At 41.4% G+C, this 26,882-nt stretch overlaps 1 protein-coding gene across 1 annotated transcript in view; it reads left to right on the plus strand.

Moving 5' to 3' along the window:
- cdh23 (cadherin-related 23) overlaps positions 1-26,882 on the plus strand; it is a 200,443-nt gene that overhangs the window by 80,319 nt on the left and 93,242 nt on the right. The window contains 5 exon segments of the mRNA XM_051959826.1: positions 260-454; positions 1,150-1,278; positions 5,251-5,329; positions 23,865-23,977; positions 25,779-25,967. Coding sequence (XP_051815786.1) covers positions 260-454; positions 1,150-1,278; positions 5,251-5,329; positions 23,865-23,977; positions 25,779-25,967 — 705 coding nt within the window.

Genomic DNA, 26,882 nt, shown 5'->3' on the forward strand with positions numbered 1-26,882 from the left:
GCATCCACAGTCACAAGTAGGACACTGTGTTCCAAAATTATGGATAAATTAAGCGGTTGTCTGCAGCTCTACCCTAAGATAAAGCTGCTCTGTAAACCACATAAAGGTCAGAAGTTCAGTCTCTACTATAACAGTGGCATTTATCTTGAACATAATAATGGAAGAAAATATTTTTCTTCAGTGTTAATCAGGCCATGTATTTGGATCTCGTCTAACTTGTTCGTTGCCTGTACTCAGTGTTGTGTCTTCTGTCTTTCAGAACACGCCAGTGGGCAGATCAGTATTTATGGTGAACGCCACAGATCCAGACCAGGGCACTGGAGGCAGTGTTCTCTTCTCCTTCCAGCCACCTTCTCCATTCTTTGCCATTGATGGAGCTCGCGGCACTGTCACTGTCATCAAACCTCTGGACTATGAAACAACATCAGCCTACCAGCTCACTGTCAACGCCACGGTCAGTGAACCCAGCCTCACTCCCAGCTTGTCACATACCACAGCTTTGTCAGGGCCCCTTGGCCTAACATTTGAATGCATTGGGTATTCTTTAGTGTCATTTTTAAATGCACAGAGTAGTCCTATACATCTATAGAAACCTGTGAATGTCTGAAATAGAGACCATGGAACAGTAGCCAGAGGTGCTCTGCTGGTGTCGTCCCTGCCAGTTCTTTTCAGGTCATGAAAAGTTTGCTTTGTAACGCGATTTACCTTATGACAGGGTCTATTTTAACCCAAACATGATCTTTTCCTAAACCTGACAAAGTAGTTTTGGTGCCTAAACTTAACCAGACAATGAGTGAAAATAAAACTTAGATCACAAAATGAAATGAAAAAATTAACATCTGACCAACAAACCTCAGTTTTCTGGGTGAATGTCCTGTCGTGTATATCTCTTCCACCTCTTCTGAGGTTTCTTAAACTGAAAAATCTCTTGAAGCAGGTAGCACTGATGTCAAAGTACACCTTGTATCTCTAGGACACCACTGACTTTGACAAAATGGCAGTATTTGGCAAACTGGGTAGGAGAGAGAGTTTGGCCAGCACACTTATAATACCTTTATGATATGTTGGCAAAGACCCGATATGTGCTGTCAAGTTAATGCACTTTATTTACTATATTACTTTATTTACTCTTGTCTATGTTTCATTCAGGATCAAGACAAAACGACGCCTCTGTCCCGGCTCGCCAACTTGGCGATCACCATCACTGATGTTCAAGACATGGACCCCGTTTTCACCAATCTGCCCTACAGCACCAACATAGAGGAGAATGTTCCTGTGGTCAGTAGTACAGTCCCACCTGACATCGTAGCCTTTCGTTACAGCTTATATGTGAAACCCAATAATGTGTCCATGTCTTTTCTAACTTTCTCTGTTGCCAATATGTTCCACTTATCTTTTACCTCATTGCTCATATCTAGCTCCACCTGTCCCGTGTTCACACTACTTTTTGATTATTCAGGAGGTGTACAGAGCAAGTGCAAGAGAAATATGGTTAAAAATGAAGGTCTGAGTTATTATCAGGGCAGGATATCTCACCTCTCGTCCTCCCTCCTGAGAGTCCCCTCTAGGAACCCACACACACCCAAACTCAGCCCCGGGTCCCTACATGCAGCACTGCAGGTGTTGGAGACTGTAATTACTGTGGGAGATTTACAGTCCTGCTTCAGGGATGTGAGGCCTCTAGCAAAGGTCACTGAGGCTATAGGATTTATGCTATCTCATGTGCTCATACTGTTGCATGTGTATGAAGTATGAAGTCTGCATATTGCGTGAAGCACTAAGCAGTGGGGTCTCGCTATGACCTTAACTTTGCCTTTATTGCAAGTAGGTTTATAATGGATCTCTAATACACTGGCTGTGTCCGAAATGGCATACTAACGTACTACATACTACATTCTCAATGAGTATATACTGTATACTACGTACTATAAGTATGATTAGAATGCCGACCGTTCACACTGTAGTATACTACTCCGTTTCCCATAATGCATTTCAAACCTCCGACGACAAAAACCGGAAGTACGGCTATCAAATATCTCGGTTGAATGCCGGCTTCAGGTCGATTTTACGCTAAAAAACAGTCGCATAATTAATGTGGCAATTTCAAGCCGGCACTCCTCATGCAGTTATTAGCCAGATTATGCGAATCGTTTCAGTTGTAGCTGCAGGCTACTCGAGGTAGCTGCTACTTGTTCTGTATGCAAAGCGAGCTGCTGCAACTAGCTGCTAGCATTCAGTAGCATGTTGTGAGGCGTCTGACAAATTTAAAACGTTGGTCAGAAAACGCCTATTTCTCAAATCTGTGGGGTGATTAGGATGACTACTTAACCACATAAAATAAAATAAAAATCGCCGCGGTCCGGCCACATATCCCGCGGAGGCTTGCATTTTGGTGGATAGCTCGCAAAGCATTATGGGGCGGTTGAGTATGACTAGTGTGGTCACCGCGCATACTTAAAAATTTTCCGGATATAGTATACATCCGGGTATTTCTCGCGTACTCAATCTATTCATACTATCCAGTGTGAACGCACTACATACTTATTTTGACGTCACATTTAGTATGAGTAGTACGTTAGTATGCGATTTCGGACACAGCCACTATGTGTCTGTTTACCTGTGCACCATTATGTTCACTCCCCTGACTCAGCCCCTAAACTCAGTTCCCAGGTGGCTAATGGTCCAGCTATTGATGTTTCCACTTGGAGAGAGAGAATTATACACAGGGGCATAATACTGTCCGTCCTTATTTCTGTTTCTCACTCACTCTGTCAGTGTTCATTCTGTCTCTCCCTAACTCTCGCCCAAACCAGCCCCCCGACTCACACAACCACCCGCACATCTCTTGTCCCCAGCCTGTACGCGCCATAGTAGAAATGTCAAGTGCTACATTTGCATGCATATTAACGGGGCATGACGGAGTCGACGCCCGGTGTCTCCCTGACTCTCTGATTCATCAACTGTCACCAGGAAGGTCACAACAGGAGGAAGAGGAGGAAGAGCATGGGAAGGGGTGAGGGTGTGGGAAGGATTAAGATGTTGGGGTGAAATGAGAAAAGGTGAAAGGAGGGGAGGAAGAGGCAATATGCAAAGTTAAGGGATGGAATAAAGAGGAGAGAGTTAAACAGAGTGGCATTACTTTGGATCACAAAGTTGACATTAGTGAGAGGATTCCAGATTTCTCACAGCAGCTGAGCACCGTTAATCCTCAGTAATACTGCCTTGGAGTGCTGTAGCTCTTGCCTCGATCATTAGGGGGCAGTGTGTAATCCTGTTAAAGTGACAATGTAAGAGGAGTTCACAGCAGGTGCACAAACAAAATCTGAGATCTGTTACTGAGGCCTTTTGACCCCACAGCAGATAGAGTCAGAATTACAACGGTGCTTAAAGTGTGGCCCAGGAGTCCATGCTACTGCGCTCGGACACATACACCCCTCCAATGACCTCATGTGGTATTCTAACAGGCATGTGTCATTCCCATTATGCAGTGTTTGGTGGTGATAAGCCGAGGGCGTACAGTGACGGAATGAGTGTCAACTGTTCTCAAGGCCCATGACATTTACACGTAGGGATATCAAACTTGGATCCCTGTCATAGGTCATTTCTCAAAGGTGTGAGTGCGCACATGCACACAAACCACCCCTGTTCCTGCCGCTGCCTCTCTCACAGCCTGTTTGTTTCTCTGTTCCTGTCTTCCTCATATTCTCGAGCCGATCAACCCGTCATCGAGGGAAAAGTTTGACAAAGGAGTAGAAGAAATTTATTTTTTCAGATGAAATAACAGGGCAGGGTTTTTAGCTGTTATAGCCATGAATCTGTGCTTGGACTGACGTTTAAGCCCCTTCTAGGACAAACACAATTTGGCTGTCAAATCAATGAGGAGAAGGAGAGAAAAAGAGAATCTGTTGGGAGGTAATGCACTGTATAGCTAGAAATGAAAGGATGAAGAGTAGAAGACGAGGGTTGTGGAGATGCGCTGGTGTATGTGTGTGTGTGTGTGTGTGTGTGTGTGTGTGTGTGTGTGTGTGTGTGTGTGTGTGTGTGTGTGTGTGTGTGTGTGTGTGTGTGTGTGTGTGTGTGTGTGTGTGTGTGTGTGTGTGTGTGTGTTAGTTAGTGTGTCTCGCTGTGTGTGCAGGAGGGGAGGGATTGTATCTTTGACGGTTGATTGAACATATTCCACTTGTGTGGACAGCTCGAGAATATTGCTCATATTACTTCAGCATCACTTCTCCTCACTCACTTTCTCAGTCCCTTATTTCTCTCTAAGTCTGTCCCTGCATCATTCATGTTTGTGTGTGTGTGTGTTTCCCTCTCAGCTAGTGATTGGTGTGAATCAGTCTCTCTAAAAGGCTTGTAATTGATTCTGCTGTAATTGGTCAATGACAGGAGATGCTTTGGCAGAAATGGAGCATAAACACGTCTTAGACACAATTTGCAGGATCAATGGGAGGCAGCCTGCTTGGGTGTGAGTGAGAGGGCTGAGGGGGGAGGAAGGGAGGAGAGAGAGAGAGGGAGGAGGAAGGAAATTTGGAAGTGGGGAGGGTCTCTCAATCTCTCACTGCAGCACAGGGGTTTTTAAGTATCACCACCGTGTCTGATTGAGGCACGAAGGCTGAGAAAGCTCAGCGGATGAAAGACATTTCAAATAGCTTTCCCTCTTTCGTCTTCATTTTTCTTCAACTGTCATATTGTGGTTTTGTCGAGTAGAGGACCCATTGGCACAACCGGAGAGCTTTGAAACCACGAAAGAAGGAATATACCCCAATAAAATGCTAATGACACACATGAAGAAAAACTGTGTATCACCTGTCATGATGCTTTTCTCTTTTTCTTGCAGTTTGACTGTTTTTCCCGTTTACAATGACACGAAATACATTGCTCTTTGGTTTCAAAATTTGGTTGAGGTGGTGGTCATTTATGGTCTACTCCATATGATTTGGAATATTTCCAAGCTCAAGCTTCACTCACAGATTCCTCTGATTCACTGTCACCTTGAAGGACAAAAAAGTTTTTACAAAGTGTTAAAGGCCACTAATAATCTGTGTGCACAAGGCAGAGCACAAAAACCATAAAAATGAGATGTAGTGTTAGCTTATTTGTGAATAACTGCTTACTGTGATACTTGGCTTTTTGTCATTGACAAAATGTCAGAGTAGAGTGGAAACTTCTGCAGAAATGTGAAAAAAAAGTGTCTGTGAAGATTACATGCAGCTTATACACTGTGTTTTGTGTGTGTCCATGTCTCTGCAGGGATACAAAGTGCGGCAGATAACAGCCATTGACCAGGATCTTGGCCGGCCGAGAGGAATTGGCTACACCATCATCTCAGGTCTGAGTCACATAATCAATCTGACATCCACAGCACAGAGAGGGGAATCGATCACCTCTTATCATAATTTCACAACAATAATAGACAAATCTCATCAAGCACAACAGTCAATAAGAGCAGAGAGCAGCGCCTCATGGAGAATAGGCTTAGCCGTAAGCAGTTATTAATCACTGTTTTGGTGCAGTTGTGCAGAAGTCAGCCTTCATTTAGCGTTATCATTCTCACTTGGCTTGTGCCATCAAAACAGGATTACGATTTGTCAGAGTGACAAATTTTACCTTCGGCAGAAGAGAGTGATCTCAGGATTTTCTGTTGTTGCCCTCTTGTGTTGTTTTATTGTTTTTTAAAGACATTTCAGACAAGCAGTCTGTGTAAAATATGCTGAGATAAGGTGTAAGAGTTAATGACCGCCATATTGAACTTCTTCCTAAGATCCATAACTTGTGTTGGTGTTGCTATATCGGAGAATTTTACTTTAAAGAAAATGAGCGGAAGCTACAGTTTGCATGGTGCTGATAAGGCTGTAGCAGTGATCCTGCTTTAATACTCCTGAATTCAGTATTCTAACCTCTGCCAAGGATATGATGTTTATGCCTGCCTGTTACTTCATCTGTCTGTCTGCCAGAAAGATATCTCAAAAACTCATGAACAGACTTCAATGAAACCTGGTGGACAGATTGTCCTCAGGGCAAAACGCTCTTAGTTAGATTCTGGTGCTGATCCACAACTAGGATTAGGATTATTGGACAGGTATTCTGTTATTACACCTTATCTATTAATAATTACGTAAGTATGCAGTCATAATTCCAAGTCATTTGATAAGTTTGGAGCATGAAGAAATTATTTCATACAAACTTTTAATGACACAAATGATGTTGTGGGGATTAACAGCAAGCGGAAAGAGCATTACGTATCAGTGGAGGTATCGTTTTTGTCCGTATATATCTGTCTGTGCTGTAATGTTTGTGCACGACCATACTGTAAAACCTTCTGAAGACATGTTTGCTTATTCATACTTCAGTTCTACCAGATGAGCATACTTCTTTACCTTGTCCCGCTCAGATTATCCCAAGTGTGAAAGAGAGCTGAAACTTTTCCAGTACAACCCACTGCTCTGACTTTGATCACTACTTGAGAGAAAAGGAATAGCCTAATTTGTAGTCCTGTGAAACTCACTTTTGTTGACTTTGTATTGAAGTCACATGAGTAGATGGATATAACTACACTGTACTGATTTAAAAATACAATGGAGAAAAGGTACAGTAAGAACAGGAAGAGATATGGATTGAGTGGCATGTACTGGTATTAGGATTATAACTAAATTAAAGACATAAGCAGCAATTCTAATCCTATACACTTTTTGAATTCAGTGAAGATCTCCTTGTAGTTTACTAGCTTGCTCTTCTGTGTGTGCTGAAAACAAACCCAGTGCTCATGAAAAGCTCTGGCTCAGACCGGACCATACGACACTTTTACAGGAAGGCCTGTGCATAGTTGAAATCAAGAACATTCGTGCTTGTGTGCTGGACAGGAGGAATGGAAAGGAGAGGGGAGATAAATGGAAAAAGGGCAGTGGGAGCAAGAGGGATGGCTATTTAAATTAAAACTAATACTAAGATTAGTCAAATTCCTGCTTCCACCTTAAAGGGGTACACAGTATTTTTTGGCATGATAATTAAATAATGCCAAAATAATATTTAAGCATATTGTAATATAAGTGATCGAAGAGAAAAAACAGACTTCTGCTGTTCCTCTGGTTGTTTTTAAGCTAGTCTAACCTGTGACAGGAGATTTTAGCCAATCACAGAGCTTCATCCCAGGTGAAACAGAAGTCTAGCCTAGCCATGCTACACCCATGTTGCTGACGGCACAAGGGTCTCGGGAAGCTCGACAGGGAGGGAGGCGGGCTAAAAGGTTGTCTATCAAATCCCTCTGCAGCAATTGGGTAGGTATACAACCAATCAACGCAATGAATAGGCTGACGTAGTTCCGAGAGCACCGGCGGATTGTGGCTAAGTCCCTATGGCTAAGTCCCATTAGCTTCCCAACCAGCGGAGCCGCGGAACCAACTGGTATATTAAGGATTTGCCATATCCCGTCGGCAGAAGTCCAAATATGTCTTTCTTCTCAATGAAACACTTCAGTGCCGTCCTTTGTTTATCTTTCAAGTTGAATTTTAGCTTCAAATCTTTAAGGGCTGTGGCCAAAGCCGAGTCGAAAGATAACTGTTTATTGTGCGCCGGTTGTTTCTGTCAGAATCGTCACGCCTCTGTCGTCACTTCGTTACGCCCACCTTCTGACTCTACCCTTCATGGTGATTGGTCCGGCCAGTTTTAGGAGAATCCAGCCTCGAGCCTTATGGAGGGTAACTAGACCCACCCTGGCAGAGAATTAAATTCGTTGCCGTGGGTTGTCTAGCGTGGCTAGGCTAACAGAAGTCCACAGTGAAAGCAGAATATGGTGAAACAATGGATAAGACAGAGGACTTTCACTACCAGGGTTTTGAGTCCGGTGAAGCCACAAATAATCATTGACTTTTGGCTTGACTACCTGCAGATTTTAGTACATGCTCGTCTGGAGAGGGAGAATTTCAATCAGAGATGAAAGAGCTGCAGGAGGAGAAATTTTTGCCTGTTTAACATTTCTGCCTACTGCAGCTTTAACCAGGTTATCGTAAAGCAAGTTTGTAATGCAGAAACCATAACTCAGCACGGCTCAGTAACAGAATTACAATCTTCTAAATTACTTCTGCATCTATGTAGCACCATCTGGTTTGTTAGTGTTCTAACTGTGCACACAAAGATCAGACGTTGAAATGTCTGCAAACTAAATGCTTTTTTTTTTCAATTTTTGAGGTGCCACACATTGTTCCTGTCATTAATTTGACTATTAAATCCCCCCAATGATAAGTGATTATTTAATTGAAATTATGACTTCACTGAGGGTAGTTTGAAAAATTGTATTGTTTGTGTGCATCAGAGTCACTGAATGTATCTTCGACTTAAATATAACTGCTGCAGGAATCACACTTATTTACTTGTTCCAGATGTCTTCTGTTTTAGTCAACAATTGATCATGAGATGTTTGAACTAAGTTTGCAGCCCTCCTTTTGCTTACTTCTCCTAGTAAAATCCATATTTCTATTAAGATAAAACCCACTTCCACTTTTGACTCTGTGGTCAATGCACCTCTGTAATGCCGCTTTAATACCCCCGCAGGGTGTTTATTCTAACCACAATCAGCCTTTCAATCCTGAAGGACGAACAATCCCTCGGAGATCCTCCAGGTCTGAAACATCGATCTGCGTGGTGAAAATAAACACCTATTGGAGGATTACAGCCGTCTGTGGACTGTATCCTTTAAACTCTACCTGCCCCCTGTCGAGCCCAGAATGGCCAGGATGGAAGGACATCGGTGCCTCCAGTACTGCCAGCTGGCTGATAAGGGCTGGCACCGCTTGATAAGCTTGGCGCACCATGGGAATTTTGGGTGATGAAGATATTCATTGTTCTGCCATCTGCTGAGTCACTGCACGACCTCACAACCTAGCGAAGGAATTTGACCCCACGTGTGTGCGCGCATGTGAGCAGTCATGCATTATTCGTCAGTGTGTGTGCGCTTTAACCCATGTGCGCACTTGACTGCTGCACACTCAGGACAGCGAGCTGGCTGCGCTGCCCACTTCTTCACCAAGCTCACCATAAACCCTCTGCTCCCATTCAGTGCACACATCCATTCAGTCTTACTTACCGTCTGCTGCCACATGTTGTATTGTTGTGTGTGTTGTGTTTGTTGCAAAGTTGAAGGGCTGAGTTAAGCTCTAGAGGAGAAGAGCATTAAAAAGACATTAATTAGGCGATGCGATGTATTCCCAGTCGTTGCAAAATCAAGAGTTATAGCACCGCACCAAGCCCTTATGGAGATGGAGGCTTGATAAAATCATTATAAGTTTGATGGATAATTTAAGCTGAAGGGTGATGCAGTGCCAGGAGAGAAAGGTGGGAGGGTAAGGTTGTCAGATGATGCATGTTGTATACATCTATGTGTGTGTCTTTCCCCCGTGTGTGCTTGTACATGCGTACTTGTGCATATGTCTCTGTCTATCCAGGCTCATCTGCTCTGCTGCAGTCAGATTAGTGTGAGGGCACGCTTGTTTGCAGACTTAAGTGTGACTCCGCATGACGCCTCTCATGCCTTCCCGCTCCTCGCCCCGAGTGTCCTCAGAGAGAGCGGCTCACTCCTGCGGGACTCGTCTCATTAGTTCAGTAATTAAGATAAACGAGGTTTTAATTGCAGCTGTGATTCACACTAATGATTGTGGGACTCAAGATGAGGATTTCCTCTCCCTCCTCCAATCAGAGGGTGGATCTGGGATTTGATGTGTGCGAGTGATAGCGTCGCAGCAGCGCTCTGCCTCTAATGTTGCAGTTGTTGTTTGTTATAATGGAGGAGTTTCAGGGAGGAGGTTGTGATGGTAAATCTCTCGTCTACCGGGTACAACTTATCCCTTGTTGGACCTCTGACCCACTGGTCTCATTATACATCAAACACTCTAACCATAGCCCACTGAACTAACTGTAGGATTTCTGCTGCTCTGAACAAGATTGTGTCCTCAGATCAAATACTCCCACCACTGATCATGAAAATAAGGACTTTTTACTTGCTGCTGCCCTAAATAAGCATAAACAAACATATTTATATTTGTTCCTCACAGGCCTTTATTGCTCAGTAGAACTTGCTGACTTCTATCTATCTGTTTCACTTTTGGAATAGGATGAAAAAAATTACTCTGTGTTCAGCGGATATTCATTTAATGACTTAATGCTCATCATTGTAGATGCTGCTGGATTTGCTCCAAATACCCAAACTACTCCTCCTTTTTGAAAAGAAACAGTGACATCCACTTGTCCTTTAAGCACTTCATGATGTTGATCCCTGCATTTTTTTCAACTGGAATTTGCAGTAAAATCATCACAGCTTAAAAACCAGTTTGAAAGCAGCATTCACCATGTGATGCGTCTGCAAAATGGGTTGTAACAAATTAGATAAAAGAAACAATGGTTTCTCCAGATTTAATCTACCTGGTAATCATGTTAGTATGCTTGTGTTTGCTGTGAGGCATGCTGAACTGAAATTAAATCATGGGTCTGAGAGATTTTTGTGATTAATGTATTTGTAATTTCTGCAGGACTTTTTATTTGGGAAAGCTGTGCTGAGCCACCGACAAATCCTTATTGATCAGATAAAAGTTATGGGGGTGCTCCGGCAATAATCGCTGTTACCTAGCTCTCTCCTGATGCTACTCATTTTCAGCAAACCATCTGACATGTAATAAAATCCAAATGCACTCCCACAGATCTGAAACTCCAGTCTAAAAGGACACCACAGCAATACTATAATAAGTGATGATTTTTACAGTTGCTATTAGGGTCTATACAAGTTCTGTTAAAAAAATAAAAATAAAAATTGTTCTTAGCTCACTCCAATAATTGGAACATTAGGTGGTGTAGGACAGATGGCAAACAAATTCTCCAGGTGTTCAGGTATGTCTTTTGAGTAGCTGCCATGTGTTCAGGGAATCAGATATCTGCTTGTCTCACTGGTTGCTATGACTCTAGTTGCTGTCGGGAAAGGTAAATGACCTTTTCCCACAAGAGTGATACTCTTACACCAGCATGATCCCAGTTTTGGCTCAAGTGGCAACATGTTCACAACAGAAACTTCTAGTTTACATTGTAGTATAGATTTGTCACACTGATGAACGTTTTAAGAGAAGGATAACATTTATTTTGCCACTGTCATCAATGGAAAGAATGCATGGGATACATAGTCCCTTGATGTTTCTGACAAAAACAATTTTAGCAATGAGCTTTTGCAACAAGCATTTATTCATATCTACCGTGTATTACACCATAGCTTTTGGCCAGCAGCTCCAGCAACAAACATTCCCAGAACATCAGCCATTATTCACTCAAACCCAACCCTGAGGACAACTAAGGCAGGAGCACAGACAACATTGGTCAGTCTCAGTGACACCAGCGACCTGAGGGACCGACGCTCCAAAGCTCAGATGGACTCACTCTGGCACACACAATGCATGCTTCTGTGAGGCTGTCTGCACACATAAATACAGGGATGGATCAACATCCTCCACACTGACACAGAAAGAGGGACAGAGGAAGAAGAAAAAAGGGAGATCAAAACAGAGTATGATTTTTAAGAAATATGAAAAAGACCCAATATGAAATGGCCTACCGGACGTGCACTTTACCTTTCTAAAAAAGAACTTTCTATCTTGCTATCAGTGATTCCTATTACAGAGAGTTAGAGGCCAACAAGCCTGGTCCAAGAGCAGTGCTGTACGCTAGGATAAGAGTTAATCTTTTGGAAAGTTTGTGTAGCCTCACCACTGTGCTGTAATGATAGTGTAAGAATAAGCAGAATGAAAGTCAGCCTAGCATTCCCACAGAATGAAAGGACATCCCCCAAGCCTTTCATATCAGCCTTTTGTTTATCTGTGTGTGCTTGGTTCTATCTCCTTTGTCACACAGAAGCACAACTAATCCCATCTTAAGCTCCTTCCATCTCTACCTTTTCTTTCCTTTTAGACAATTCTTCCTTTCTTTTACTGCAACATCTCCATGTTGGGAAATTGCAGTAAAGAATTGATTTGTAATTTGCAGAATCCCAAGTAGTGTAACTGTCTAAACCGGTACAAAATGATAATTTCATTCTACACTATTTTGAAGTATGTCAGAAATGTATACAGTTTTGCCAGAGGCATCCTATGACTTCCATGGCCCTTGTCTGGGTCAGCATGTGAGCACCCTGTCTGCTCCTGCCAAAGGGCTGAGACAGACAAACATGTCCGGTGCAGTAGGTCCTGGGGGGACGACAGGTGCTTTTACAGCCTCCCTCCAGCAAACAGGTCAGACAGGTATGGCCACGTCATTTCCCACCTGCACAGACTGATAAGTAGTAAAGGCGATTATTCCTCCTCGTCTTCTTTTCCACACATATCCTTATCCTTCAGCACTGCTACACCCTGATGCTCTGATTTCATGCCACTACTACCTTACTCATATCAGGAGGCATGCTATAATATGGACAAGTCTAATACCTGTTATTCTGTTGGGGGCTCTTATTGTTACTGTCCCATCGCTGGGATTTCTCTAGGTTTTCAATTAGACGCTCTGAGGCTCTCCGCAGTCCGTTGCTATGTAATCCCTTAGAGAAAGTAGATAGTCTGCAGGACACTGATCGCAACCCAATCCACAGTCTAGTGGTGTCAAGTAGAGTCTAGTAATAAAGTACAATCATGATCTAGTCTAGAGCTCACTTTATTGTGGTATGGGTCTCATGCAATAGTAATCCTAAATTTTCTGCTGTCTTTTCATTCATTTAATTTACTCTAATTGAAAAATCCTTCACTTAGTCCACTGTCTACATGTGTAGTTACATTAACATAGGATGTTCAAAGTAAAACACTTAAAGAGTAGCCCTAAAATAATCTGGTGACTTGTCCAGAGTGTGTCTTTCCTCTCACTCAACATCACCTGGGTCAGGCTTCAGCCTCCACAACTTTCTGCAGGTTAAAGCAGATATAGCTGATGGATGGATGGATGGAAACAATTAAAAAGCCAGAATAAACAATTAAAAGGTCATGATACTAAACTGTAGTTCCAGTGCAGTCTGATGTGAAAGTAAAAAGGAAACAATGCATGACATTTGAACACATTGCACAGTTGTGAGTTTAATCCATGGGATATGCATGGGAGCTTATTGTAAAGATTGTGAGGCTATAATCACCAATTTGACAGCTTTAGTGAACAACCTGGTTCGATCTTGTGTTGAGCACCCTGCATCATCTGCCAGAGGGAAGTAGTTTAGAGTGATAGCAAAAATGGTGGAGTGGGTAATGCATTCTATTTGAAGCCCTGCTTCAAATAGGTGCCATCCACTGTTATCAGCTAATGATGTTTCGTGCCATGTTCATGACCCTCTGGTCCTTTCTGGCATACCATACTTATGCTATGCAGTACATCAGGACACTCTCTACTATGCACCAGTAGAGGTTCTACAACAGGGTTCTGCAGCAGTGGAGACATTGTTGTGCTGACAGTGGAGGTGTGTATTGTTTTAGGAGAAGTCTAGACCAGCAATTTAAAACTGGAGACTCTGTCCACGGCCTCATCATCAATGGACACTAAGCCATGAGGTGTTCTCTTAAAGAGATTGCTGGCAGAACACCAGGTGGTCAGGCTACTCATGTTGTCCCTGAATGCTGATTCATTGTTATTAGAAATCACTTCCATGACTGTTGTGCCATCTTGAAACACTACTAGGTCAGATTAAATATTTCATTGTAACATTACCATGAAAACAGCAGTAATGAAGATCTTTAAAAAGATTAGATCACATTAAGAAAGTCCCGTCAAAATACTCTTTTCTGTTCAAGATGCCATTTATTGATCCCTTTAAAACAACAACGTTTTATTTTAGCAACACTATTCTAACATATATTTGAGCTTTATCTGTCGTTGTTAGAGTTCCTCCCTTATCTTCATTTATCTGGGGGATAAAGGGGATACTGCTGGCTTGAAGAAACGTTATCCGTAGATATCTGGTTCTGAACAAGCGCATTTCCAGATGTCAAACCCAATTTCCTCTTCTGTTGTCTCCCAGCCAGCTGTTGTTTTGTACAGATTGTGCAGAAGCAGATTTTGCATAGTCTAGCAAACTGCAAAAAATATATATCCGATAGGAGGGCAAATCCAGATGCACAGACAAAAATTCTCACACATATGCTCACAAACACACTTAGTATGCACACACTAGAGATAAGACCATGCTGTCAGTTCAGTGTTCAGTTGAAAAGAGACTGTGACATCCTGGGCTGACAGACCAAAGCCAGAAATCAATAGCTGTAAGTCTGGTTATTTTTCATGAGACCTAAAGATTGTGGACTGATAAATTTGTCTGTGACCAGGATAAAAATCATGTTAGTTTAAGGTTAGGCTGGGTTAGTGGAGTCTGGGACCAAAGTCAACAGAGGAAGCGCTCTGCAATCTCTTGTACAGTTTGCTCTTAGTAAGTAGGTAATAAAGCAGGATTTATGCTTTGCCTAAACTGCAGTTGGTTGGATTTCATCAGAACCCCTTTCCTTCCAGACATTTCCAAGGTTGGATAGGGGGTGTCTGTGTGACCCGTTATCTGCAACTTTTCTGACAATTCAACAGTCACACCTACTTCATGCTGTGGTTGGTAAACTGTGTGAAGGTGAAAGAAGAGCTGGGAAATGTGCTTCTCTTTGTAGCTCTCTTTTTTTCATTTGTTACTGAACTGTTTGTGATGCTTTAGTGTGCACAGTGCATGGTAACATTCCTAATTTCACACTGGAGAGATCGTCTGAAAATGTGTATGCATTATTTCTATTTTTGCACTTGAAAAAAAATTCTGATTGAAGCTGCGAGCAGTGTTGGTCAGGTCCTCGCATCCTGGCGGTGCAGCGACTGAGACCTGATATTGTCACATGCATGTCATCAGGGCAGGACTCTGATCAAAGATGTAAACTCTGAGGCAGATTGGAGCATGTACAGGCTAGTTAGACAGCACTTCCTGTTTCATGGTGAAACAGCATAATTCCAAGGGCCGCCATGGCCACACTCTTCGACTTGTGTGGAAGATTTTAGTAACTTTTGATTACTAATGCCTGTTGTATATACTGACCAAATTTAAGGTCTGTTGGACTTAGCCCCTAGGGGGCTAAGTGAGTCCAAAAATGGCACAAAATCTGACACTGTCTTCAAAATGGCCAACTTCCTGTTGGGTTTCAGGTATGTATGCAAGAGGCTTTTTTGTGCGCTTTGACGTGCTACATTATGCTGATGACATTTCGTAGGTTTAAGTGAAACGTGCTGTAGGAGCTGATTATACTAATACTGTGGGGGTCAGTATTCAGTTGTTTTCTTTTTTTGCCACACACGTACAATGCCCCCTAAGTATCAAATCTTTCACCAGTTCAGATGTGTGTGCAAACTTTGATGCATTTTCACGTATGTTAAGGACTTCAAAATTACATTTGTTTTGTCCATAGAAGAATAAGAATTCCTTGCATTCCTAAGTTTCTCACTTCATTGATGCTCGGACTCTTAAATACATAACTTTGACACACAAAGATGAATTTTTAGAAATTCAGTCAGTAAATGGAAAGAGGCTTTCTGAGGTACCACTACCATAACATCGAAGAGATGAGGTTCGATGTTCAGCTGCATATTTGTGGCCAATATACATAAATCTTAAACATCATTTGCCTTCCTGTCATTGCATAGACCCATGTTTAGTTGCAGATTTTGGTGTCTCCAGCTTGATGTGGTTTTGTGTTAAATGCCATGTTGGTGAGTGGGAATCATGTCCGAGTCACAGAAAAGGCAATGTCTATTGGTTTACCCCTTCTAGTTAGGTGGAATGGTAGAATCTGTAGGGTTGTTGTTAACCTCCCATATAGTTTTTCACACAAGACATGCCCAATATTCTCAATTACATTTTTTAAGAAACGAAATTTACTTTTAAAACAAGCATGTTTTCTTCCCAGAACCAAGACTGTGATGTAATAGAAATGATCATAAAGTCACATAAAGAGGTAGGTGGGTAGATTCGAGGCATAAGTCAGCAGGCGGACTTCCACCAAGGAGAGCAGGGTTGTGTTTCATGTGGAAGCATCACTCTCACACTTAGGTTTTGTTTTTACTCATTTAGTTACAGTTTTCGATTGGTGTTTCATGAGGTTTAGGCACAAAAGCTATGTGATAGGAAATGGGACTGGAAAAGGTGATAGGAAAATCTAATTTTTTAATGTTAACATAGCATTCTTTCATAACATGTCAGAGCTGATTCCTCCATTTTCTGGGTTACCCATTTAATATTTGATAGGTTGGCAGAAAAGGAGTGACAGTAAAGCAATAAAAAAAGAAAACAGGCACAGTTATGTTGATTTAAAATGGATTTGTGAAAATATGTTTGTCTCAAAATGGTACTGAGGCTGCATTTACTTGTAAAGGAAGATATTTTTTGGAAGACAGTTCAGTTCAATTTAGTTTGATTCAGTTTATTTGCCATTTGCAGTACAAAACCACATTGGAAAGAGGTGCTATACGCTCAAAGTGCACTGTCAACATCTAAAAACAACAAATAGGGGAAATAGATAAAGTATGATAAAGTAAGTGAAGTATTATCCATTCTACAGGAGTCTAAACTGCATCCCAATCATCACTTACATTTTCTGTTGTCCCAAATGTATTTAAGGTGAGAGTTACAAAACCAGAAAAATTCAGAGCCACAAAAAGTTCAATTCTTTTTTGTTTTAACAGTCAAGGTATTTGTGTCCTAACTCCAGTCTTTTCTCAATCCTGTAATCTCCCTGGCTTTGCTTTGTTGAGCTTCATACACTGCCTGGCCAAAAAAAAAGTTGCCACTTGGATTTAACTACGAAAAGAGGTAAGAGCCTTCCGTTGGATGATTACTGCAGCGATGAATACATTTCAGCTGGCAACAACTTAACCTTAGCTGATGCAGTGAGGAACTTCTCATTTCTTTAATAACCATGTCAGAAGACATGTCCTGTGGTCATGGAAAGGATGTTAATCTGTCTCAGAAGGGTCAAATTATTGGCCTGTATCAAGCAAAGAAAACAACTAAGGAGATTTCTGAAATTACTAAAACCGTGTTAAGAACTGTCCAATGCATTATTAAAACTTGGAAGAATAGTGGTGAACCATCATCTTCGGGGAGCTAATGTGGTTGGTCATGTGGTCTGATGAGTCCAGATTTACCCTGTTCCAAAGTGATCGGTGCTTCAGGGTAAGAAGAGAGGCGATGAAGTGATGCACTCATCATGTCTAGTGCCTACAAGCCTGTGTAGGTTATAGTTAGAATCTGGGGTTGGTCAGGTTTAGCAACGTTATGTTCCCAAAGAATGGGGTCAGCTGACTACCTGAATATACTGAATGACCAGGTCTTTCCATCAATGGAGTTTTTCTTCCCTAATGGCATGGGCATGTTCCAAGATGATGATGCCCAGATTCTTGTGGCTCCCTATGCAAATGAGCATGAGACGTCATTTTCACACGTGGATCGACCTTCACAGAGTCCAGACCTCAGCCCCATTGAGAATCTTTGGGATGTGCTGGAGAAGACTTTGAACAGCGGTCCAACGCTCCCATCATCAATATAAGATCTTGGTAGAGAGTTAATGCATCTCTGGACAGAAATAAATGCTGTGACATTGCAGAAACTTATCAAAACGATGCCACATCAAATGAGTGCCATATTCAGAGCTAAAGGTAGTCCAACAAAACATTAGAGTGTGCAACTTCTTTTTAAACCGGGCAGTCTGTTTTTAAGTTAAGGGTCGAACAACAGGAACTTCTTGAGATGCAGCAGCATTTCCTATTCAAAACTGAGGCATTGGGACCTCCTTAACAACAGTGGAAGTGCGTCCTACTGGCAATGTCAACCAGTGTGATCTCTGGACACAAAAGGAAGTTGATCTCATCCGCTACACATTGTCTTAAAATATTTGTCCTTGAACCTTTTTTTTGAAGAAAACCTTTTGATGAAACTAGTTCATTGAGTATTCATGAAATGCAGCTTGTCTGCCAATGGCAAGACACCCACAGGGCCATTATCACTTGGCATCACACACACAAAAGCACATACATAAGCGCTGGTAGCTGTCACACACTGAAGGGTGTGTCAGTCCACAGATGAACATGTGTACAAGCCACTAAGTGTAGGTGAGATGCTGTTCATTTAGATTTTGGAAATGAATGTAGTTTGAAAACAATGAGCTAAAAGCTCATCATTAACATGATTTGCCTGTAGGCGTAATCCTTAAAAGTGACACTAATTTGTGTACATTTAGCAAGTACACAAAATCTTAGCCCCAAGACTCTGAGAACTGGCTGCATGCCATATCACATTACTAGAATGTTCCAGCGCCCCCATGGTGTTGTCACAAACTAGAGAAAACAGTTGTCACTAGCTTAGTCATGGCGATTACACTTGGAGAGAACTCCTGTTTTGGCTGTCCTCAAAAGCTCATTGCTTGGAGAAAGTCATTGTCATCCACTTGTCACGCCCGATTGAGCTCATCAGATCAAATGCCTTATTTCTTCTGTTCTCTTGGGCAATCCCCACCTAATAACTACATATGTATGTTTTCCATTTTTGCAAGTCAAAACACTCGTCGCTCCCATTTCTACCTATTTTTCCCCGTCTCTGCAATCACTATTTGCTCTTTGTAAGTGAAGGAGAGCAATTCAACAAGGCAACTATTGTCAGGAAATAAGCCGTCACTTCACCATTCGTGACACAAGACTGTACATGCATGTGTGAGAGGATAATATGAAATCCACACCTGTGTTTTTTCTTTATACTTTGGTATTGCGGAGTTTATTCAGAAGATGCAAATTATTTGGATTACTTTTATCTTGTAATTGTAGTTCTCATCATCAGAGCTATTGTGCATGTACTGAATTTGCAGGAAATTATAGCTGTTTTTGTGAGTTTGTGTGTGTCTGCCAATGTGTGTGTGTGTGTGTGTGTGTGCGTGTGCGTGTGCTTGTGGGCATTTCTTTAGGTGTGTTTGTGTGTGAGTGAGTGCATTTGACTGTGCACCCCACTCTAGACAAAATCATGGCATGGTTTCTCATTTTCCAGTCCAGTACTGTTGGTAATATGAGAGCATGGCTAATCCCCTGGAGTCCCACATCACAGAATCAAACTCTGCCAGTTAGCACCACATGCACTCTGACACACACACTTGCACCCTCTCCATAGAAATTCAGGATCTAAGTACCTGCACATTAACACATGCATGAAACACGTAAATATCATCACTGAATGTGAATATCAAATGCACACAGAAATTGTGAAGCTATTTGTGCTTATTCGAGTGTGTGCGTATCTGCATGCAGCACTTTTCACCTCCTGGGGGTCTAATCACAGTGTCCTGACAGATCACTGGAGAGCACTTTCTATCAGCAATTAGAATATGATTATATTTTCTCTCTCAGTGGGACCAGTGAGTCACTCTGTGTAATTTCAGTCTGTCTCTGTGGTCAAGCAGTGAAGCTGAGGTGGGGAGGGCTGCTCAAGGGAACCTGAAGCAATGAGTCAAAGCCTCTTTACCGGATGCATACGGAGAGTAGAACCAGCAGTCTGCTGTTATGTACATTACTGCACACTGCTTGCGTGCTTTTGTAGGTGTGTGTGTGTGTTTGTGAGTCTCCGCTTGGCCAGGTGAGCGCCCAGTCGTCCGGATAAGGGGCGGCTGTCGGAGTAGATTGGCATTCTAGTCAGGCCACTGAAGCTGACAAAGCAATTTAGAGGCATGATGCCCACACCGAGTGCGTCCGAATCCCTGATGCACATTACCCCCCTACCACCTCCACCAATTGGTATCATCATCAACTTCATGCCTGGCCCCTCCCATCAGGCAAAAGAACTGCACGCTAACACTCCAACTGTAATAACAAACTTGGCCCCAACACTGACTATAGGGTTATTGCATTGATTACAGAGGGTCAGTTTTTTGCAAGGGAAAATTCAATCTTATTGATCCTTTATTTCATTGTCTTCCTACTTCTGGGAGAGTTCATTTTCAGTTCCTCACATTTTCAGACGGTCAGCCACAGAAAAATGAGAGTGTCAATTATTTCAGGAAATGGCCAAAAATAACTTACTTTCACATTCAAGTGACAAATTCTTTTCATAACCATAGGAACGCTTGTCCATCGAGGGCAACGGAGGATGTAGTGTGAGATTATAAAGCTACAAAATCAACAAAATATCAGACCTTAAGACAGTAAACAAGTGTTCTTTACGTTTCTGATAGTTGTTTTTTTTAGGCAAGGCTATGACTGTTAGAATAGAATAGAATGGAATAGAATGGAATAGAAATGCTTTATTAATGCCCAAGGGGAAATTTGTTTGCTACAGCAGAAAGAGTACATTTCCCACCACCATAAATACGAATAAATAAGTAAAAATGTGCAGTAAATAAAGACAAACAACAAGAATAACAATAAAAAGCAAAGTGTCCTATGTATAGGACGTACAAATGTTAAAATCTTTTATAGTGCAAATAGTGTCCAAGAGTGCAAGAGTATGAAAGAATAAAGTGTGCAATTTAAAATTACAGAACTTGAAAATTTCTTAAACGTGATGTCTTTCTGTGACCATTATTTAAACCCATGAAACTGATTTATAGAGTATGTAGATGTATCTATACAGAAGTTTTATGTCATGAAAATAAACCCCTTAAAATTGCTCCAATGTTATGCTACGTTACTAATGTTTCTTAATGTTATTTGCAATCATTTTGGCCACAGTTAACAATGTGGTCCTGACCAGTCATTCTACAATATGTTGACAAACCATGCAATTTATCATTTAATGGAGAACGTTTATTTAAAATATATATATATATATATATATATATATATATATATATTTTAGATTTCATAGTAGGATCTTAAAATAGATCCTTATATATTTTACATTTTATTTTACCATATTGAAACCATGAGCAATGTACAAATAATTCAATATTTCCAGGCTCACCTTTCTTCAGTCCGACAATTAAATATAATATGCAAGCTAGATATAATCAGCAGTAGTATTTGTCCCTTGCACCTCCTTCTCTCCACCTCCTGGCCTCAGTCCAGACTAATTACCCAAGGGCTCTGCCATCTTTGCTGGCCAAACTCCTCTCCTGTACGCCTCCTCTGCTCTCGGTTGTGCAGCTTCCCTCCTCTTCATTCCAGAGTAGGTACAGGGCAATGATAGAGCAGCGAGTGGGGAGGCATGGGTTAATCTGTTGACCCCTAGCTGTTGTACACCATCTGAACATGTTTCTCTGGAGTCTGGGCCTCAGCTATTACTCTAAACTAGCTGAGAGTGGCTCTTATTCCGCCAAACTGCAGCTCAGGGTTCACAGTGTATACTTAGAATGAAACTTGTATTAAGAGACTACATTTTTTTAAAAACACAACGCATTACATTTAAATTATTACACTTTGATTGACTGAGTCAATCTTTCCATTCCATAGCAACAACAATAAATCTAGTAAACACAAAATGTAAGGAATTCTGTCTGACTTATATCTTAAAAGCTGATATACTTTTTATGTACATTTTTAAATAAAGGTTGAAAGTGGCCAGTTGTTGTTGTACACAAAATAGACTGCCTTTTAAAGAAAGAAGCAAAGCAATATTTTGTTCAGCTATAAAAAGCTGAGCGGGCAATGATTTTGGGTTAAAATCATTTGCACCATTAGACAGACAGAAGCTCTCTACAAAAAAATGTAGATATTTCTAATGTAACCTGTTTCATTTTTGTTGAATATATCCTAAATTATGCTGTATCCTAAATTTAGATGAATAAATTGCCAACTATCTGGTTGTACCTAATCTGCTTACATCCACTAACTTGTTTTTGATAAGACATATCCAAAACCAAAGGGTGTGATGTCATACTTTTTCTGTAATGTTTTATATTTGCAGAATATGGATTTAAACTTGTAGCAGAAACATTACTAACGCTATGATGATTTGTGTGTTTTTTGTATGGAAGAGCAATATATATATGAAAGAGAAGGCATCAGTGGTGAAAATGTTGGGCAAAAATGGGAATTAAAAACAGCTTTATGGTGCATATTGACTAACAAACCTGAAAAATGGCGATACCTGCAGAGTGCTGCTTTCCTAATGAATTTCCACTCTGGTTTCATTGCTTGTATCGTGGGCTGCAACATACAGTGTCAGTGAGTTCCATGGTGTGCTGTTTCTAATGATCCTTTAGTAATTAATTAGCATTTTATTCTTTTTATATTAAGGATTACTCTGGTGATTCTGCTTTGCGCTTTTTTTTTTTATTAATCCTGAGATTATCCTGTGTAGCCTACAGTATGAGGCAGCACAGAGGAGTTTCTGCTATGAGCTGTTAAGAGCGGCCTGTATTAACAAGGCCTAAGTGAATTACTTCTAAGTGTCCTTGACAATCAGAATGCTCTCATTCAGTCTTGTCCACTCTATTGATGGTCTTCAGCGCAACTGATTGCTCTGATATCATTCCCATGTATGAACTGTCATTGTCTAAAGATCGCACAGGGGCCTTTTCGGTCGCAAACAGAACACATGGCAGGCATCAAGAATCACAGTGAAGGTGTTAAGGCATTCAGTGTTTTGAGAAATGATTCATCTGATTTGACAGAGGCCGCACAGGGGAGGGGAACAAGAGAACATTAACAGTGAAGAGGTGAGGGCCACTGGGTGTATTTTCGTTTGTTGTCTCCATCTGCTGGGTGTAATTAGCAGGCAAAAGAGAGAGAAAGAGCCGGTCAAAGACAAGCGTAAGCGAGGTGAGGAAGTTAACGAGTCGGACGGTAATTTGAAAATGAAGAGAGGGAAAAGAAAATATGAGGAGAGGACTCAAGTGGGCCTCAGTCTAATATTTTAACCTGTTTAATTTAAGTGAATAAAGAACCCCAGGCGCACTTGAACTTGTTAATGAGAACAGTGCAGCGTTCATAATTTGAAACGCTACTCTCTGAAGGAGTGCATGGACTATAACAAAGTTAATGCAATTCATCAACCCATGCAAGGTGATGTAGTTTGAAAGAAATGTGTGCTGTGCTAACATAGCAGTCAATCAGTCGTGTCTGCATACATGCATATTATATTACAACTGAAAGAAAGTCATGAAGTGAAGACTTATATTTGCACAGTCTTTAAGGCTTCAAAAATGATGAGGTTTGACTAATAATTCTAAATATCGAAAGTGAATACGATCAAATATTTTAGAAAAGTTGTTTGGTGGAGTTCTTTTCTTTAAAGAATTTTACAATGCATTTAAAAAAAAAAGATAAATTAGCTTCTTTTCTGCATTCTTTGTGATTTCAGTGTCAGTCAACTGAACGGTGTGAAACCATCGGTAAGACTGGCTAATATATCATTGGCACTTGCACTGGAGGATGCACATGCTGTATACAAACAAAACAGGATCCCGTTCATGAATTTCTCCTTAGCACTACTTCCGGCATAAAACCTCCACTGGATATCTTTAAATTTTGAGCCAATATATATGTAGTTACTGGGATTTTTCCAAGAATTATTGACAGTTTAATCAGTTCATAAATTACAGCTCAATGAAGAAGTGAAGAGGAGAAGAGGGGGAAGTTAACAATGAAATAGAAGTAGTTGAATGAGGTCAGACAGTGACCGAAACAAAGGGATGCAGGACAAGCAGCTTGTGGACTGGTTGGAGGTGGTAGAGAGATAAAAGACAGCACTGCAACAGCTGAAATCCATATTGCATGAAATAGAGACATACACATAGCTCATCCAGCACCTTTCCTTCCACAGGCTCCGTGCTGCATCCCAGGAGTTATGTTGAATTATCCACAACGCCAGTTTTGTTTGTTCCTCTGACTTTCTTCGCTCTGTCTCTCACTCTCCCCATCTATCTATCTAGGAAACACCAACAGCGTTTTTGCCCTGGACTACATCAGTGGGTGGCTGACAGTGAATGGCCAGCTGGACAGAGAAAACCCGCTCTACTTAGCAGGATTCACTCTCACAGTCAAGGTGAGCTGCTGAATTTAAAGGGGGGGGGGGACTATGCAGTGGAGGGACCCAGAGAAGAGATCGAAAGCCTGTTTGGGCGGTGGATCAAGAGAAAGCTTTGATATGATAGTGTACTAAATCAATGAAGTGTCTCGGTTTGATAGTGGCTCAAAAGACCTGCTAAATTCAGGACTTCAGCCTGGCTTGTAGTGCACATATTGTGATGTGACTGTCTTTAATGTAGATGTGCCGGAATTTGGAAGGATTCCAAGGTCAGTATGCCACTTAACACTGACTAAATACAAGATCCTGCAGTGCCATATGTGCCGATAGAGCCTGTGTCGATATGCTTCTGCGCAAATGTGACCCAGACAAACTCAAGTGCTTCTATTGGACTCGTTAGTGAAGGTATTCATGTTTGTGATTCTATGATAATATCTCCTTCAGAGGCTTGTGTTCACTGAGCAGCCAGCAGCCAGGAGGACAAGGGGAGATGAGGAGAACAAGATAAAGGAATAGGATTTAGAGTCCTCCTTGATGCTGAGGCATCCTTTGTTCCTCCATTTTTCCCTTTCTTCTTTTGTTTGAAGCAGGTGCAATCTCTGAATCCCTCCGTCCCTCCACTGAGCTCAAAGTCTGTCTCACTTGGCTTTTTAACATGTCAGTCCTGCCCTCTCACCCCCACCACAGCTTCCCACCTTGTCCACCCCTCCACTGTTTTTTTTTTTGTCATTATTTCCTCCTAGTATTATAAACCAAGTGGTTCCCACAGGATGAAAGGACGTGTGAAATGAAAGGATTTGCAAACAGAGACTCTTTTTTCTGTGTATATACAAAATTGCATTCTTGATTTTGATAGTTGTCAGGTCAAATCATTTGCTTCCTTTCCGCACAATGAATAGCACCTAATAGGCTCTCTAACACAAATGCATTTACTCATTTAGCTGCAATTATTGTTAATAAAAAGCATATTGTATGAGATTTTTTTATATGAGAGACTATTGAGATACAACTCGATCTAGGGTTTAAGTACAAAAAAGATTCTGGCTAATATATTCTAGCCTCAGTCTGTCTTTTTAATTGAAATCAATAATTACAAACAAGAAAAGTAGAATGAGCGAAAGTGCTGAAAAAGAAAAAATGTCACACAAAAATGTATTTATAAGATATGGATTTTTTTTGCCTCCAAATTTTCTATCCTTCTCTCTGCTTGTGCTTTCTTAGCTGGTGCTGCTATTGATTGTGGTGTGCCATAGTAATACAACTAATTTCTCAACTTCAGGCAGCTTAGATAGTGCTGAGCGTGTGGAGGTGGAGGTCAAGTGATTTAGTGGTGCTGGGATGAAAGAGGCTAAACTACCTTGATTACCCAGAGACCAGCATGTTGTTCCTGCCTCTTCTCCTATTGCCTGTGACACTCCTCCATCAATACAAGACTTTCTCTCCTATTTTTTTTTTTCATTTGAGGGACCTCGAGTCTTCAATACTGAGGCAGCAGAAACAGAGAGAGTGCGTAATTATGTCTTCTGAATGGGACTCCTTTCTCCTAAATCTCATTGTGTGTCCATGTGTAACGTGTGTGTATGTGTGAATGTACATGTGCTGGCCCTCCCTTGGCCTCACTTTGAGCCTATTTCTGTGATTGCTTTGAGGCCGTCTGTCCACCTTTTGATCCAATAAATGAACAGCTGTAAATACCTGCCGAGATTGTGTGCTGACCGCCTCCATCCAGAATGACATTTTCAGTCCAATCAAATGTGTCTCATGTCGCTCTGTCCTTCTCTCTCTTTCTCTGCCACTTCCTTCTGTTGCTCCCCATCAGGCCACGGAGTTAAAAGATGATCGCAGCCCATCAAACGCAACAGTGATGACCACCTTCACCATCCTGTTAATTGACAAAAATGACAATGCTCCGAAGTTCAACAGTTCTGAGTATCGAGTCCGCATCACTGAATTGGCCCAGGTGGGCTTTGCCCTGCCCCTCTTTATCCAGGCCGAGGACAAGGATGAGGTGAGTGGATCACGCCCTAATTGCTGGCAACAGCAATGACAGATTTGACTTTAGGCTCATGCTGTTACATCAGTTCTTGGATAGATCAGCATCAGAGAAATCTAGGTTGTCAAAATCTGATGCTTTCATTACTGTACCCTGCAGTTTGATGCACTGTTCTCTTTTATATCAGGCACTACAGTTTACATGTTGTCACTATATGAAAGGGAAAATTAGGAGTGTATGAAGAGTTATTTTAGTATACCAGTGCAAATGACTAAGTTTGAGTGTAGAGTTTGACATAACTCGTGGATTAACTGATTTCTTATGGTAAAAATGATCATTGTTCAATTATTAAGCTACAGATTCTCATTTTTGGTCAGCACTATTCATTCCTTTCACCAGTTAAACTTATAAACATTGCCAGCAGCAGCTCATAATGGCTGTCCGTCCACTGTCCAGTCTGGAGTGGACATTTTCTAGTTTGCAAAACTGCGATAGACTGATGTGTCTTCCCTCTATAGAATGTGACATGGATATGCAGAGTCACTTTCTACAGTTACGCTTTCACTTTTAGGCTAATGAAAATTAAGTTGTGCCAAACTGTGTAGTCTACCGCTGATGATTCAATGTGCAACAAACATATAATATCAACATTTAAAGTCAGGTCCATAAGTATTTGAAAAGTAACCCAGTCCTTGTAATTTTGCCACTTGGATGCAAATCAAATGCATTCATTGACTGCCTGAAATCCAAAGTCCATGGACATCACAAAATGCTGAGCTTCTGCCTTTGAGATGCTTTGCTGGGCCTTTATTGCAGCTGCCTTCTGTTGCTGCTTGTTTGTGGGTCTTTCTTCTCTCAGGTTGGTTCAGTAAATGTGAAGCAGCTCAGCTGGGTTGAGGCTAGGTGCCTGACTCGTCCATTTTTTTTACT

Source organism: Acanthochromis polyacanthus, chromosome 15 (genome assembly GCF_021347895.1).
Source record: "Acanthochromis polyacanthus isolate Apoly-LR-REF ecotype Palm Island chromosome 15, KAUST_Apoly_ChrSc, whole genome shotgun sequence".
NCBI classification, from domain to species: Eukaryota; Metazoa; Chordata; class Actinopteri; family Pomacentridae; genus Acanthochromis; species Acanthochromis polyacanthus.